Source organism: Microcaecilia unicolor, chromosome 3, assembly GCF_901765095.1.
Source record: "Microcaecilia unicolor chromosome 3, aMicUni1.1, whole genome shotgun sequence".
In the NCBI taxonomy this organism is placed as follows: Eukaryota; Metazoa; Chordata; class Amphibia; order Gymnophiona; family Siphonopidae; genus Microcaecilia; species Microcaecilia unicolor.
The window spans coordinates 312,316,773-312,335,129 of NC_044033.1; the positions used below are offsets into that span (position 1 = coordinate 312,316,773).

The 18,357-nt window shown below is 45.5% G+C and overlaps 1 protein-coding gene across 1 annotated transcript in view; it reads left to right on the plus strand.

The window, feature by feature from the left end:
• ITGA5 (integrin subunit alpha 5) overlaps positions 1–18,357 on the plus strand; it is a 228,363-nt gene that overhangs the window by 75,343 nt on the left and 134,663 nt on the right. The window contains exon 2 of the mRNA XM_030198318.1: positions 15,358–15,488. Coding sequence (XP_030054178.1) covers positions 15,358–15,488 — 131 coding nt within the window. The remainder of the gene's footprint in view (positions 1–15,357; positions 15,489–18,357) is intronic.

Below are 18,357 nucleotides of genomic sequence, written 5' to 3' on the forward strand. Positions count from 1 at the left end.
TTACCTCAAAACCTTTGTGCGCACACGCCAGGCACGTTCCTCCCCTTACTTTCGGCTTGTTATCATAAATTATTCGTGCATATCATTTGCATATGATTTCTTTCGAGCATCGCTTTGCTATTTTTTGTGTTACTTTTTCGTCTTGGAGTGACCAAACAGATTTCTTAATGTTACTGTTTGTAATACCTATTGCTGTGGGATACTGGTTAAAATGTAAAACCCTTTCTTTGAAATCTGACAGGGACAATGTAGTGCCTTCATATCACACTTATTTTTTGTTTTATTATTCTTTCCAATCTAAAGGAAAAGGATGTTTGCTTGGAGGGGAAAGGAATGTAATGGTTTGAATGTGTACATATACACGCACACACACACGCACACACACACACACACACACACGTGTGTGTAGATATAAAATGTGCATATACACATACATGCAGAGATTGGAAACAACTCTGTGACCCATGCTCTGTGTGTTTTTCCCCACTTGTCTTTTTTTCAGCAGGTGAGATTTTAGTTTCCTCTCTCTCTTTTGTAGAAACTTTTACCATTTTCTTTTAATATTCTCTCTGCCCTTAAAGCTCCCCTCCCCTTCCTTCATATTGTCTGGTATCATTTCTGAGTTATTCAAAAATGTGTTCATCCCCAGAGCCTTGGAATGGGCCATGTGCGTCTATCAACTTTCTCTTCTCAGTTAATGCAAAAAAAAACCCCTTTCAGTTTGGCTTCAGATGCCACCATTCTACTGTACTGACACTGCTTTTCCTACATCTCTTCACTTATCTCTCTTAATCCTCAACAGCTTGCCTCTCTACTATACTTAATTTGTTCTGAGTTTTTTTGGTGGCATTCAACACCAACATCATAGAAACAGGGACATGCCCAGTGAGGTCTTTCATTCATTGGGTTGGCCAGGGCTCAGAATGCAGTAGAGAGAGCAATGGCAGTCCTGGTAAGGGGAAGGGGGTCAGTGACTGTTTAAGACCCATGATTGCAGAGTTCCAAAATAAGGTCTACCACATGGCACTTAGTTGACACTGTCCCTGCCATAACTGGCCTAATTAAGTTAGAAGGGGTTATAAATGAGGGGTAGGAGGGACCCTTAGTAGATTGAAAGATCCTGTTAAAGTCAGTCTTTCATTCCAATTGAGCTGGAAACCTACTGGAGTGGGAGTAAACATCCAGGCCAAAAAAGCAAACATAGAATACAATGTTGGAAAGGCCCATCTTTTCTCTGTCTAATGTATTTCCTTTTACAGTACCAAAAATCCCAACTAGGAATTCTGCTTGTCCTATTCTTCCTCGAATTTTGCTACCATGTTGGACTTGCCCATCAATTTTTCTATGAAGAAATATGTTATATTGCTCCTGAATCTACCCCTTTGAGCCTCCTTACATTTTGCTCTAGAAATTCCTTTCCACTGAATAATGCTGCTTGTTCTTTTTGAAGCTTTAAGAGTTTAATTCTACAATCTATATGCTCAAATTTGCATGTGTTACACTCATAAATATTTAAAATAGTGGCATTTAGTGTGTAGGTACACTGCTAGCTTGGTGCCTAACTTTGTGTTATTTTGCAAATACCTGCTTAACTTACACAGCGTCTATTTGCAAGGGGGACATGCACATAGGTGACGAATGGGCAGGGCTTCCCCTTACTTTAATTTGTAGTATAGGTTCTATCTAATTGGAGGTGTCCAGTTGTAGAGTTGTCCCCTACATATCTCCATCTTTATGTCCTCTGATCTGCCTTTAACATCATAGGTATGCCTATTGGTTTTTTTCATATCTATCATGTCTTTCTCGGCCTACTCTTTTAGATGACCCTCAATGTCCAGTCCTTGAACTGCTTCTGTTCTGTTTATGGTCATTCCCTAGGTGTCCTTGTTTGTTCTTGCATGTGTTTTGGATTAGAGGAGTAGTCTGGTGGTTAGAGCAGCAGATGAGAGCCATCAAATTGAGGATTCAGATTGTACTAATGATCTGTGTGATTATAGGCAAGCCACTTCACCCTTCACTATTCCAGATACAAACTTAGATTGCAAGAGTGGTATCTACTGTTAATTTAACTTGCCTTGAGCTTATTACTAAAAAGGTGATGGCGCACAGATTTTTAAGTTCCTATTTAGCTCGTGTCTACCTGTACCGGAAATGGTTTTCAAGGGTAACGATGCGGAGTAACTGAAAGAAATCTCAGTGAACTTGGAAGACTTACTGAGCCAAATCGACAAATTAAAGAGTGATAAATCACCTGGTCCGGATGGTATACACCCCAGGGTACTGAAAGAACTCAAACATGAAATTGCTGATCTACTGCTGATGATCTGTAACCTGTTGTTAAAATCATACCTGCTGCTGGTACTCCCCGAACAGGAAGTTACATCATAAGGGGGTGGGACTGGCAGTGGCACAGAGATCTCTATGGCCCCGCACACAGTTTGTTTATTCACCGGCACCGAATCGGGGCAGCAGCGGGTTGGGTAGGTGAGGGGAAGCTTGTTTCTATTGCTGCCATGTAAATCGTGAGTGTGGTTGGGCTGAGGAGGTGCATCTACTGCCGGAAAGCTGCAAAACCGCCCAGACACCTGACAGGGCCTTGAAAAAGAGAACTTGTCGGGGAGTCCTGACTGTATGGTAACCATACCTTGCATACACTCCCATTGTCTGGCACTTAAACTGACATCTTGGGTTTTTTAGCTTCATGTCCATTTCCCAAATTTTCTAATACTTGGTTTCATTCTCTCTACTAACACCACAGAATGTTTTTGGTATTACATATAGTACATACTTCTAATCCTCTGCTCCTGTGTTTACACCATATGTTCTTAAGAATTAGCTGTCCAAAATCCCATAAAATTAGCTTTTGAGGCCTGTCATCCTCTGCTACAGACCATCTGTTTCTGTTTGGACTAGCGTAACGGCTTTCTTGTTGGTTTGACTCTGCGTTCTGTCTACTCAAACTTTCTGTGCTGTGCATCCGTTCTGCTGACATCTGTGCTTCCCCACATATCGCTCTCTCTTGCAGAGTCGTTATAAACTCTCCCTATCAAATATCTCACCATGTTCAGACTTTTAACCCTATGAAACAAACTCATTCACTTTCTTGCTCACAATCTCTCTGTAACCACTGGTTCAGAGAAGTAGGGGTGTTGTATTCCAAGATGGTTGTAGGATTATAGGAGTTGGTTCCCGCCAGGGCAAAACTGAAAAACATTGTGCAGTGATGGGGGAGGAGAGCTTGCATTGTTGCTGCCCTGGCTTAGAGGGTTAAGTATGTATGCATTTTTTGGGATTTGGCTCACAACTTTTAGTTGTAGCGCAAGAAGAGTTATATTCACAGTGTGCCTATTTTTACTTGCCAAGATTTCACTAGTTTGGAGGCTTTTCTATAAAAGTAGGTACTGACTTTTCATTATAGAAAAATAGCTTTACATAAGAGTAACTTTAATTTAGGAAGCAGGCGAAAGCTTGGGTCTTCTCCAAACCTTTAATGGGAGAAGCCACTAACTAGCTAGTCGCACACACAAAGACTAATTTCAGATTCACATACCAGTACTTGCTTATCCACTCCTACCCCAGCTGAAATCATTTTCCTGTACCTTTCCTGACTTCATGTATAATTTTTCCTTAAAGTTAGTCACCCTTATTGAGATGTTTTATTGCGCATTGTGTTGACATCAGTGATATTCCTTGGTCGGCTGCCACCCGGGGCAAATCGCCGTGGCGCACCCTCCCCCCCCCCACCGGTGCATTCTTCTTACCTGCTGGGAGTAGCCGCGCGACTGTCGGCTCCGCTGGTTCCCTGGTCCCTGTGCCCCGGAACAGGAAGTAACAGCAGAGGGAGCAGGGAACCTGCGGAGCCGACAGCTGCTCCCTTTACCCCTCCTGCAGCATGTACAAGGGGTGGACCACTCCCACCGTCCTGCCCTTGGTATTCCACTGGTTGACATTGTAGGTAACATACTCGTTGGGCATACTGGACGAACCATACAGATCTTCATCGGCCATTGTCTATGATATGTTACTATGCCATATGTACTGTTAGTGAATATATTTACTGCTGTAATTTATTTATTTATTTAGATTTTGCTCACACCTTTTTCAGTAGTAGCTCAGGGTGAGTTACAGTCAGGTACACTGGATATTTCTCTGTCCCAGGAGGGCTCACAATCTAAGTTTGTACCTGAGGCAATGGAGGGTTAGGTGACTTGTCCAAGATCAGAAGGAGCAGCAGTGGGATTTCAACTGGCCACCTGGATTGCAAGACCAGTGCTCCAACCGCTAGGCCACTCCCCGGGTGGCAACCGACCAAGGAATATCACTGATGTCTATTGCCTATGTTTGGCTTATTCTTGCTGTACAGCACCTTGGCTTCATTCTTCAAAAAGCGGTCAAGAAAGCCAAATATGAGCACTTAGACCAGTGAAAGTACATATTTAGATTATTATATTTCATAATCTTAAAGTTTACTAAGCTGCGTCGTAGGTGTTTTTAGTGCATGCCAAATATTAGTGTGTGCTAACGCTAGGGAGATCCAAATATTCCTATGGGTGTCAATAGCGTTAACGATAGCACACCTTAGTAAACAGGGCTCTATGGATGTTAAATGTGTGCCCTGCCCACGCTCCACCCAGACTCCCTCCATCTGAAAGCCCACCTGTAAAATACATGCCATCAAATATTGGCAGACAGAAAATGGTCATTTATGTGCATATATGTTCATGTATGTGTGTAAATGACTAGAACATTGGCGTTTACATGCCTGTTTGCTGCCGTTACCTAGTCAGTTTTCTATAGAATTATCCCTTTTGTGTTTTACCTTTTTTATTTTTTTTTACTGGATCTCTGACTCTTGATTTTGCATCTATTTCAGTTAATTCAGTAACATCAGAGTGGAGGAGTGGCCTAGTGGTTAGGGTGGTGGACTTTGGTCCTGAGGAACTGAGTTTGATTCCCACTTCAGGCACAGGCAGCTCCTTGTGACTCTGGGCAAGTCACTTAACCAACCCTCCATTGCCCCATGTAAGCCACATTGAGCCTGCCATGAGTGGGAAAGTGTGGAGTACAAATATAACAAAAAAAATTTTTTACTAGGAATTTATATTTATAAAATGTCAGCTTGATAGATGGTTTTATATTGCATTGCTGAAGCAAGTTTTAAATGTAAAACTTGTTCTAGAAATCACAAAGCCTTTCAGACTAAACTAGGCAAATACTGTGCTATGAATCAGGGCTGTGGAGTCTGAGACAGTAAAAATGTACTGATTCCAACTACAGCTTCAAAATAAAAATTTACTTTATATGGTAGGTAAATTTATCAATTTATTTACCAGTACTTTATATTCAGAAAAAAAAAATATATATATAGCTTTTTTTTATGCTTCTGAAAGAATATAAGCAGAGTGGAGACATCATTAGGACAGTGGTCAAAGGGATCTGCCCAAGTAATTTAATGGTTAACAGAATAAATTGCATGGGCTGAAAATTTTTCTTCACTGAACTTTTTCACTGCAACCCAGACTTTCAAGGGAGGAGTGGCCTAGTGGTTAGGGTGGTGGACTTTGGTCCTGAGGAACTGAGTTCAATTCCCACTTCAAGCACAAGCAGCTCCTTGTGACTCTGGTCAAGTCACTTAACCCTCCATTGCCCCAGGTACAAATAAGTATCTGTACACAATATGTAAGCTCCATTGAGCATGCCATGAGTGGGAAAGCACAGGGTACAAATGTAACAAAAAAAAAATGTTATTTATATGAGACTGTCCTCATCAGAGGCACAGGAACACCCACAAGTGCATGCACTTTCTAGTTCTCTTTTTTAGTGTTGTTCTGCTGCTCATGTTCTCATTCAGCTAGTTGCCCCCCCCCCCCCCCCCCCACCACCACTGATCCACCATCATGTAAAATTCTGGCATTTGCAGCCAGTCCTTTTCCTCAACTGACAGCAGACCCTTCACACATTCCCCCAGTCTTCAGTCCTACTCATTTTCAAAAATCCCCCAGAGCTCTAGCCCCCAGCCCCAGAAAACTCACTTGTTCCACTGGTTTTCTCCAGAGACCCTGTGCAGAGTTTAGCTTCGTTCCCCCACAGCCCTTGCAGCTCAGCCCATCCTTCCTTTGACTAGAAGCCTTCCCAACCACAGCCTCTGCAATGGAAGGGGGGAAATTGGAGAGCTATAGTGAACTAAACTCTGAAAAATATCCACACACTTAGCCATCCTTCTGATTTTCTGAAACAGGTAATGTACAATTTTTTAGAATCCTGAAAAAATCCAGACGGTTGGCAATCCTAGACTCCTGAATCCTGAGCATATCTCACAGGGCTCCAAACATTTGGAGATTCAGTGTATCCACTGACTGAAGGGCCTGTGAGGCGGGATTACTCCTTTGCACCAATCGTGCCGTCTGCTCTTTTGCTGACACAGGAAGGGACCAACTGGATCAAAGATAAAATAGTATGTTGGGGCAGTGCTGGGGAATTCTGTGAATACTTTGAAGGCCCTAACTGTATGCCACTGATCAGGGATACACTGTTAATTCTGCTTTCAGATATGGCCTCCTGCCCCTGATTCCTTAATATTGTTGGCTTTGACTATGATATGGCCTTTATCTGCCATCATGTTTCTATGAAGACTCAAAGCAACCTGCCCACCATCGGCCATGGAGGAAAAGCGTAGAGAAGCCCCCGTGGACACGTCTGAAGAAGGGCATCGATCCCTTCTGAGGCCAGATCCTGACCCCTGCTGAAGAAGCAGCTTTGGCATTGAATCTGGACGCTATCAGATCTAGAACTGGCAGACCCCATCGATCTGTTATCTGCCTGAAGGCCAGTGGAGACAGTTCCCATTCTCCCGGATCGATCTTGTGCCGACTCAGAAAGTTGACCTGTACATTCATCGATCCCACTATGTGAGCCGCCGACACAGCCGAGCCGCCTCCGCTAGAAGAGCACTCCTGGTACCCCCCTGCCTGTTCACATACGCGACCGCCGTCGCATTGTCTGAAAGAACCTGAACTGGGCAGTCACAGAGAAGATCCTGAAAGTCCCGAAGAGCCAGGCGAATCACCCGCAACTCCAACAGATTGATGGAGCAAGACACTTCCTCGGGAGTCCAAATGCCTTGGGTCGTGTGCTGAAGGCACTGCGCCCCCCAGCCGGAAAGGGACGTGTCCGAAAGGGACGCGTCCGTAGTCACAATTCGCCACTCCGGCGGAGCCAACAGAACCCCTCTCATCAGAGTTTCCGGGCTCAACCACCAACGCATGTCTGACTGGAGACGAGCTGACCACGGGTCTCGGATCGCATAATCCTCCGAAAGAGGAGACCAACAGCCAAGAAGGTGCCACTGAAGTGGCCGCATGTGACACCTGGCCCACGGTACCACATCCAAGGTGGAAGCTATGGACCCCAGGACCTGCACATAATCCCAGGCTCGCGGAACCGGGGTGCGAAACAACCCAGCCAACTGACCCTGAAGGAGACGTGCCCGTGCAAGAGGAAGGGAAACCACTCCTTTCTGGGTGTCGAAGCACACTCCCAAGTACTCTAGGGTCTGGGAGGGCTGAAGACTGCACTTTGGAAAGTTGATCACCCATCCAAGAGACAGCAGCAGACCGACTATCCTGTCGGTTGCCCGTTGACTTTCTTTGAACGACGACGCCCATACGAGCCAGTCATCTAAGCAGGGATGCAGCTGAATCCCTTCTCTCCTGAGGAAGGCCGCCACCACTACCAAGATCTTGGAAAGAGTTTGTGGCGTGGTAACCAGGCCGAATGGCATAGCCTTGAACTGAAAATGGCGACCCAGCACAGCAAATCGAAGGAAACGCCATCTCTTCCTCCGAACTAAGACAGGGAACCTTAAAGGAACTGTGCGACCCTGTTTTTTTTTTTTTTTTTTGAGTCAGGAGAGAATCAAACCTGATTAGGCTAACAGCCCCAAGGAACGGAGGAGAAGGCGGGGGGGGGGGGGGGGGGGGGGGGGGGGGGTTGGGGACATTTGGAGGGACCTGGCACCACCAGGTGTACACCAGCAAGCTGAAATCAACACTCAACCCCTGACTGAGCTCAACCAGACCTAATGGATACCAGGAGCCAGATCAATCCAGAGCTGCACAGGTATGTCCCTCCACCTGCTAGATAGAGAGAATACTGAGAGTTGGCTAGCTGCACAGGTCCACATATAGTAAACCTGGAGTTCTCTCTATCTCCACCTGCTGGTAGATGGACATAACCCACAAGTCTCTGGATTGATCTGTGGGACGCTGTGGAAAGGGCCATTGTTGGCGGCTCTTCTACAACAGACTTCAAGATGGGGGAGGGGAGAGGAGAACATTAGAGAATAGTGAAAGAGAAAGTTGAAGGTTCTTTTTTTTAATGCCTGTTTTAATCATGCTTGGGGGCTTTGCCTCTTCCAAAATAGTTTGTTGTTGTTGTTGGACTTCAAGGAGAGGTGTCACGGTTGTGCCCAGGTCCCCGGCTCACAGTCACCTCGGTCCCCGGGGTTTAGACCTGGGGAATGCTGCGAAGTGATGGTTTACCATTTCCCATGTTCCAGAAGATATGCTGGTCTGGTCCGGTCCGGATCTTCCAACTCTCCAGATTCTTTTGGGAGTTTTTTGGAACCAAGCAGCACCCATACCTGGTGAACTCCCTTGTGACCTGCCTTTATTAACCACCTGGTAGGTTCCTAGTTGCCTTGCAACAGTGTTCTTCAGAGGCGTTCCTTTGGTGTGAAGTGTTGCAGTGCCTTTGTGTTTTTCGTGTTGGTGACTTTTACTCTGCTTGTTTTTTGGACTATTCTTCTGCCTGCCGCCTGCCCAGACCCGGATTGTTTATTGGACTATTCTTCTGCCTGCCGCCTGCCCAGACCCGGATTATTTATTGGACTATTCTTCTGTCTACAGCCTGCCCTGACCCGGCTTGTTTCTGGATTGTTCGTTTGCCTGCTGTTTTTCCTGGAACCCAGCGTGTTTCTAGTGTTCCTGTTATTTGTCAGCCTGCTGCTGTGTCCTGCCTTGTCCTGCAAGTCCTACCGGCCGCCTGAAGTCCAGAGCTCAACTCTTGGTGAAAGGTGGCCAAGTGTAGGTGAAGCCTTACTCCAGTCCACTGTGTTCCAGTTCCGGTCTGCCTTATCCTGGTGTTGGGGTGATTCTCCTGCCGCTGCTGCTCCTCGGCAGTGGCCCAAGGGCTCACAAACCCAGGTTCCTGCTGTGTATACGTGACAAGATGTGAGGGGGAGGCTATACAGAGCAAAACTCTTCCCCTATCCCTTCCCCAAACAAATAATGCAGGAGAAATTAGTAGTAGTAGAGCTATTGGTGTGCTTGTTGTGGGATTAATTTATTTTTGAATACGATGATAGCATAGGGTTATGGGGGTATCGGTGGGGATGGTACTGATGGAATTTCCTTTATTCTTTATTGTTGGCTTAGATTCCTTTTATTATGAATGGAATGCTTCACTTTTAATATATCATAGACTTTATTGAACAGTGTTTGACACATTTTACTGTTTGCCCTCTCATTTAAGCTCAGAAGACCAAATTAATAAATTGAGCAATTTAAAACTGTGTACCCTCAAAGCATTTTTCCTTCACAGACTCTGTAGCACTGTAGCTGATATGCGTTATCTACATATCTGCTGAGCACTGGAAGGGTGAATGTATTGTTGTGTTTTGTTTTACAGTATTTTATTTTTTTATTTTAATTTGGCTGTTGACCAGAACTTTAAGAGTCAGGAAAATATGTCTTTAATTATGTGACTTTTAAATTTGTCTGGTGCTTTTAAAAAACAACAACTTTTGTTTGCCTTCTCTTCCTCCCTTCCCATCTTGCTCCTCTTCCCATCTCCTGATCTCCTTTCTAGGCATAGTGATGCCTTCTTTCACAGAGATAGGGGGTAATGCTAGGTTGGGAAGTAGCAAACCAGCTTTATGGTCTGGCTACAGGAGGCTATCCCAAACTGAGAGGCCAATGCTCAAAGGTCCGATGTTAAAGCCAATAGTACAGACCCCATAGTGCAAGATCATTGTAGAAACTTAGCTCTACATTGCTCAAAGCAAATGGTATTCAAATTATATACACGCTATGAAACCAAAACCAAAGGGGGAGGAACATGTTACATGCGCACAAGAGTTTCACAGTAAGCACAGCTCTTTTGTGCATGGCCAGGCAAGACCAGAAATGTAAGCACACATGGAGTATCCATACTGGGTCAGAACAATGGTCAATCTAGCCCAATATCCTGTTTCCAGCAGTGGCCAACCAAGGCCACAAATACCTGGCAGAAACTCAAATAGTAGCAACATTCCATCCTACCAATCCCAGGGCAAGCAGTGGCTTCCCCCATAGAGACTATGGACTTTTCCTCCAGGAACTTGTCCAAATCTTTTTTTAAACCCAGATACACTAACCACTTTTAGTTACCACATCCTCCGGCAACAAATTCCAAAGCTTAACTATTCGTTGAGTGAAAAAATATTTCCTCATATTTTGTTTTTTAAGTATTTCCATGCAACTTCATTGAGTGTCCCCCAGTGTTGTACTTTTTGAAAGAGTAACAGATTGATTCACATCACGCTGTTCTTCTGTCTTAAATATAAGCTTTTCAAAACCTGTTTTCATTTGAAAGGCTCATATTTAAGTGCAGAAGAATGGCGCCGATGCTTGCTTGCACTGCCTATTTTGTTTGCACACATTTGTTTCTCGCTCTTCCGTCTGCTAGCTGGCAGTTTAAAGTGAGAAATTCTGAAGAAATCCTCTCTTGAAAACCTTCAACACTACCCCCGAGCTGGTGGTAAGTTACCAGCATTAAGGGCAGCATTTGTGTTTGCGTTGTTCTCATAGCTGCTGAGAGGGGGGCAGGGGGGACAAAATTCCCCAGGCCCAGGCCTCCAGGGGGGGCCCGGCGCCGCAGTCCTACCCGCCCTCCGTCCTCAACTGTCTGCCACTGGGCCGGGCCCCCTTCATTGAAATCACAGCGCCTCTCACCTCCGTGTGAAAGCGCTGCAGGCAGCAGCAGATCGCCTCCCTTCGGGCCTCCTTCCCTCCCTGTGTCCCATCCGCATCTGACATAACTTCCCCCAGTGGCGGACGGAGGGGGGGGCGGCGGTGACCTCGGGGGGAGGGGGGAGCGGCGGCGATGATGACCTGGGGGGGGCAGTGACCGGGGGGGGGGGGGGGCGGCCCAGTCTCTCGGCGGCCCTGGCTGTTCTCTGAGCATTGGCAGGGAATACCGAATGACCTCATCCGTTTGAGTACATTTAAATACAATTTGCATCCATCTTTGGTGCGCAAGTTGTTTCCTGCGCTAGAGCCCTCTGAACATTCTGCGTACATTAACACGTGTGCTAGTCCGGTTCTAATGGCCTCTAATGGATAGGTTCTGAGCATCGACCCCTGAAACAGCAACTTTTTCTCTCTCAAATTTTTCTTATCTGCAAGCTTAAATACCAAAGCCTCTACAATTTTTGCAAGTAGAATTCTTGAAAAAGGTTGTGTAGTCATGCATTACTTGGATCTAGAAACTTTGGGGGGTTCTTGGGTAGTAGGGCCAGAGCTTGAGAGAGGGTGCTGTGTGGCAGCTGCTGTATATGGAACCCATACAGGCCAGGAGCTGTACTGTTTATCATTGGTGGGATTGAGGGGGGAGGGTTAGTTGTGGCAGCAACTGCAGTTTGGTATGGATGGTGGCAAGAGGAAAGTAGTTAAGGGAAGGAGATGGGGCGAGTACCTGAAAAGGAGGAGAAAGATGAGAGCAAGGAAAAGTGAAGAATAAGGGAACAAATACATTTTCCGTTCTTAAAAATTGTTGGTTGGCAGTGTGGCACTAACATTTCTAGAGTTCCCTCCTGATTCAGGGGCAAGTCATGGGCATACAGAGCCTCACATCTTTAGAATTTGTTCTGGGCTTAAGATTCAATTTTTACTGTGCAGTAACAATGTAGAAGTGATTTATTTTGCCCCAATATACTAAACACTGAGCTGTAGCTGTATTCTGTTTCACAGTGAGCTGTCTGTGGAGAAATAGTTCAGTACAGTTTATGGCCTGGTCTAGCCCCTGTGCCTGTAGCTAATTTGTTTTTCTGGCCTGACATGCTCGCGCTTCCCATTGTTGTAACTGGCTGATAGATGTTTTAATTCCTCTATCTATCTATCTATCTATCTATCTATCTATCTATCTATCTATCTATCTATCTATCTATCTATCTATCTATCTATCTATCTATCTATCTATCTATCTATCTATCTATCTATCTATTTCAAAGACAGTGCAGACAGAAGAGCTGATAGGGATTCCCAGGCCCGACCAATGGGAGAAGAACCGGTCCGACCCATGCACTGAAAAAAGCTGCTGGTGGGGAGGCTGAGTCCCATCTTTAGGAGATCAAAATGATTCTATAGTGGAAGAGGTGAGAGGAGAGAGAGTGAAGGGGGAGAAGAGACAGGAGAGCAGGTCACACAAGGGAAGGGAGATGTAGGGAACGGGAAAGACTTGGAAAAAAAAGATTCCACTTTTAGCAATGTAAAAATACTGACACTGCTGTACAAGGCACATTGGGTACCCTCCTTCTCAGGAAAGAAGAGAAAAATGAGCAGATGCCTGATTCCTCCCCATCCCACCTTGCTCAGCAAGCATCAGGGGGGACCCCTTGGTTACTACTCTCCTCCATACAAACAGTTTGGGAACCCTTGCTTTAATGTCAAAATTGGTATCTCCCTTCTGTAAATAATCTCTACTTTTCCAATAGAAATGGAGACCTGGAAAGCCATGGAACCACCTTAAATGGCCTCGGCTAAATAAAACCTTGAAAGCTCCAAATTATTTTCATTTTAACTAAGGTAGTGGGCATGTGCCCATGAATTCTGAAACTGGAGTGACTGACACACTGCCCCTGAGGAAAGAAGACTCTCCAGCTCTCTTAGAATGGCGTGTTCTGGTATTGTTGCTTTTCGCTAAAAGGACCCTTTTATACGCTCCTGGAGATCGCCGAAATTAAAGAAATCTGTTGAACTGAGAAACATTTCCTTTCCAGTCCGCACACAAGCGAGACAGCACTGGTTTGTTCCCTCTCTCCCGCCTCCTGTGTGAAATACAGGGCAGAATGCTTAAACTGGGTCTGTTCTTCATTGGAGTTGGGGGTGTGACAGCACTGCAAGGTTTTGTTCTCTGCAGTCTGTAAGCGGAGAGGGGGAGAGCTGCTGCTGTGGTTTGGGAGTGTGTCCAGTTACTAGACGGCTGGAAGTTTCATCTGGAGCGAGGGAGGGAGAAAGGCTGCTTTTCATTGTCCCTCTGACGTGAAATCCTATAGGGAAGTGATTGAAATATGAGGAAGTCTTCCACAGGCTGGATGTGTGTGTATTTGCAGCAGGAGGTTCATCTTTGCTTTGATTTCTTTTTTAAAAAACAGAAAAGTAACTCTTTAGTGGTAAGGCCTTGTAAAAAACTGAAACTTTTAAGTGATGCTTTAGTAGACTGCTTCTCAACCCAGTCCTTAGGGCATAGCCAGCCAGTTGGATTTTCAAGATATCCACAATGAATATGCCCAGTGGCGTTCCTAGGGGGGCTGACACCCGGGGCGGATCGCCAATGTGCCCCGCCCCCTGGGTGCAGCACCTCCCCGGAATAACGCGACGCCCCCCCCCCACCGGCAAGGACCCCCCCCCCCCCGGGTGCACGCCGCGGGGGGGGGGGGGGGTGCTGCGCGCCTGCCGGCTTTTTGTTTTCAAGCTCCCTCTGCCCCGGTACAGGAAGTAACCTGTTCTGGTGCAAAGGGGGCATGAAAACGAAGAGCCGACAGGCGTGCGGCACCCCCCCAGCGGCATGCACCCGGGGCGGACCGCCCCCACCGCCCCCCCCTTGGTACGCCACTGAATATGCCTGAGACAAATTTGTATGCATTGCCTCCTTGCTGTGCAAATCCATCTCATGCATATTCATTGTGGATATCCTGAAAACCTGACTGGCTGAGTGTTCCCCAAAGACTGGGTTGAGAATCCCTGCCTTAGTATAGTAGTATATTGTAAGCTAGACTTTATGTGGTATTCCCTTTCCCTGCAATAATGTATTTTAGTGTAAACCGCTTAGATATATTATTTGCAGTACAAATAAACCTGAAACATATGTGTCTGTTGTGTGACTCTGAATACAAGTCTGCTTGCTAGATAAATTGGATTTTTCTGTACTTTTATGGATGAAGGAGTCAACTAGATTGATATACCTTGGCCTGAGAAGGCTAGAGTTCCACTGTCAGAACACAATTAGTATATAGTAAGGCAAGGGTGGGCAACCTCGGTCCTGAAGGGGCAGGGGAATGGGACTTGATATACCACCTTTCTGTGTTTTTTTGCAGCTACATTCCAAGCGATTTACATAGTATATGCAGCTACTTATTTTGTACCTGGGGCAATGGAGGGTTAAGTGACTTGCCCAGAGTCACAAGGAGCTACATTGGGAATTGAACCCAGTTCCCCAGGATTAAAGTCCACTGCATTCACCAGTGGGCTACTCCCCCACCCCCAATACCTTACCACAGGGGTGGACAACCTCGGTCCTCGAGGGCTGCAACCCAGTCAGGTTCTCAGGATTTCGCAATGAATATGCATGAACTATTTGCATGCACATTCATTGGGGACATCCCTGAAAACCTGACTGAATTGCAGCCCTTGAGGTAAGGTATTGGGTTCTGGCGTGGACTTTCAGTCCTGCGGCTCTATGGTTTTGCCTGCACCAGAGCAGATGGGAAACCGGCACGTGACACTACTATCCAGGATCAGCTGTGTTCATGATCTGTAAGCAACCAGGCTGAGATCTGCACACTGTATGGCTGCCACACCTTGACTGTAGCCTTTTCCTGAAAGGTCAAGCTGTATTGCCAAAAGAGGGTGCTGGTGTGTCCCATTTATTATTATTATTATTTTTTTTTTTTTTTTAATGGTGGTGTTGACCTAGTTTTTATAAAGAGGCTTGGGGATCAAGTCTCACTTTCTGACACAAAATCCTTCGTGACAAATGTTCTAGGTAACTGCAGCATTGGTTTCAAATGGAAGAAGTAGGGACCACAGACACCAGAATGCACTGGGATGTAAGTTTAGGATAGTACCTTTCTATAAAGTCACACCACAGAAGCTGGGTGTTGGGCCTGGCTCCTAGGCAGGCCTGATACAAGTTGCAGCTGCTGAGGATGGGAGATGATTCCAGGTCATTACCCTTCCTTGTAGAGTTGTAGCTATACATCATACCCTTTGATCTTTTCCTCCCAAGACTTTTGTCCTGTTGTTACTTGACAGTCTCAGCAAGAATTGTTGGTATGAAAGAGATGTCTTACTGATTTGATGATATTTCTTTCTTTTACAGTGTCAGCATTCTTGTCGGGGCTCCAAAAGCCAATACAAGCCAACCCAGAGTACTGGAGGGCGGGGAGGTATACTATTGCCCCTGGCACCAGAATGCCAGCAGCTGTGTACCCATTCAGTTTGACAGCACAGGTAAGAGATGACACAGCTGCCTTAGAAGTACTGGTTTATCTCCTCTGTATACATAATTGGGGGACTCCAGCTGACACCATTCTCCACCCCTCCCATCAGACAGTGATCCAGTCCTGGGTTTGTCCCTACTGCATGCAGAGGTTTGGAGTCTTTGCTTTTTTAAAGACACACATAAAGTGGAGTGAAACCCAGAATGGATTAGTTTGTCCTCCAAATGAAAAATACAATGGAGCCATACCTACCATAGATGTACAGAGACAAAAAGGAGTGATAATAAGCACAAAACTAGATCAAAATGCCAAGGACAAATTTGGAAAGAGAGAATATCCCTGGCTCAAAAAAAATTTGCATCTAGTTCCAAAATTGAGTTGGACTACAGTTAGCTTTATATTCAAGATGCGATGCAGGGTCTCTTCCTGGGTCACAAGGAATTGTTCTTGGTGGGTGTGTACTTCTGTGGAGGGACAAGTTGTAATTGGCATTTTATGTATGTTGTGTGGCCATTTTATGGAATAATCAGATAGCTGGGATGCAAAAATAGGTAAACTTGAAAGTTCTGTTCTTCCCCTCCCCCCCCCAACCAAGAACGTAGTGAAACAAAAGAGTGCTGGTTGATGGTAAGGACTGTACAGACTTCCACACACCAAAATCTAGTTCTGTGGGAATGGGTCATTTCATGCTCAACTTCTGACTTGCATGCCCTTTATCACAACTACTGCTGGAAATTTCCACATTGAAAACTTACAGTGAAGCCTAGTCAGCATTACACACTGAATGGAATTGGCAAGGCTGGAAGCTTCAGAGAAGAGGTATAAATCTAACCTAATCTGGAAAAGGGTAGATCATAAAAAATGTGCTGAATTGTATTAGCCAAAGTGGAAAGTAGCATGGAAAAAAGCTATGTGGGACTTCTGTGTCAGAGGCAATATAACTAACTGTAACCTAATAAACCAAGGAGGATCGAACAGTGGAGCAGTGTATTACATAAGGCCTTTTGGAATGAGATATCTTAGCCTCATGTCAGGATATAAAAGCTAGATTTATACAATATTATTATGTATTTTTTTTTTAATGGATTATTTGAAGTGGCTGATTGAAGAAGCTGATGTAATTCAAGGTGAAATAGCCAGCTGAGGATAGATTTACACTGCTATGGTTTTTATTTTTGTTAGCTTTTTAACCTGGTAAATTTCCCTCTGCTGTTTCTACTTCAATCCCAATCAGAACTCACTCATTTAAGGCTATGAGGTAATGAGCCCGCCTTCATTGACAATCACCTAGCATGTTTTCCTTCCTTCCTAGCCCAGACTCTACATTCCCTGCATGACAGCCACCTGCATGTCTCTGCCCCCTCCTCCCACATTGGTCCAACCTAGAATCAACACGCTGTGGCGCCTTCTTTTGTACAGCCCTCCTTTCTTTAGAATTCACTTCTTCTGGCCCTGCGTGCAGAGCAATTTTTGTGGAGTTTCACTTAGCCCTTAAAACTCAACTACTTGAAAAAGCTTATGCTAAGACGGCTACCTGAACAGTGGAAGGTTAGACTGATTTGCAATACTTTTCTTCACTTATTTTCCATCCTAGGTATTTATGAATTGGCCTTCCTTTCCCACTACTCTGTTTTATGTGCACTGTTCTATTATGCCCACTGTTCTATTATGCCCCTCAGGAAGGGAGGTATATCAAGTTTAATAAACAGTAAACATGGCTGTGACTGTTCACAGACAGGGGCCACAGATCAAGCTCCCTCCAGAAGGTAGTATCTCTACACTCTGAGGAGGAGATGCATTAAACTCCCCGCAAAAAGCCCGTACCTTTCCGATCCACGTTGAAGCTTACTGATTTGGAAAAAGCAGGCCATGCAGGAAGAGAATCACGGTAGCGAGCAGCTCGGTAGAGGAAAGCACCAGTGCATGCGTGCAGCAGCCACTTGCTAAGCGTGGCTTCTATTTGCATGCCCAGAACAGCCAGTTCTTCGCCAAGGACAAGACGATCCCGAGTCCTGCCTCACCCCCAGTGGCCAAGGTTCCATTCAAGACAAACTTTTTACTCTGTTGGAGCTAGTTACCCCTACTCCTACAGTAACTCTGCATATAATTGGTTGCACAACATTCTGTGGTCGGAGAGAGGTGGAGGAACTTTCTTTGTGCAGCACTGATTGGGCAGAGGTTGTGAAATAGAAAGTGGGCAGGACTTTCATGTGTTTTTGCCTGCAGAATAGGAGTAGGCCACGAGAAGGAGTTTTGTGGATGGCTTTAATGAGGATGGTGGTGGTGGAGATGATGCTATTTGCTGTCGGAACTGAAATCTTACCGGGGCTGGCCCCTGCAATATAATTTTCTTGCAGGTAAAGCCTGTTTTCGACGCCATGTAGGCAGATGTTAACTCTTAAACCAGACCTGCGAAAACTATCCAGGGTAGTTGGCGTCGACCGTCCCTGCTACAACACTGCATTGTCCACCCCTCTGCGCAGCTTCCCAGTGCTCAGCCTCCAGTCAAAAATAACCCTGGCAGCACTACAACAGCTCCTGACCTCCTTTAAGATTTTACATGCAAAAGGTAGGAGCTGCTTCTGTGCATTGCTCGGAAAATGGCTGTGCATCGCTCGGAATGCACATTTGAATGCTAAACAGATCATTTAAATATATTAGTACAGGATTCCTGTTGTCTGCTACCCACATGATAAAAAGCCCTTAGAACCCCTTTTTGCATCTCCTGCTGAATAACGTGTTCGCTAAACTGACTGGAACTGGTCAAAAAAACTATGTTGCTGGCCCGGTAACTTTAATGCATTTCCCCCTGAGTCTGGCCACAGAGTGTCAGTTACTGAATCTCCGTAGGCCTCCCCCTATAGGAAGCAGAAGCCTGT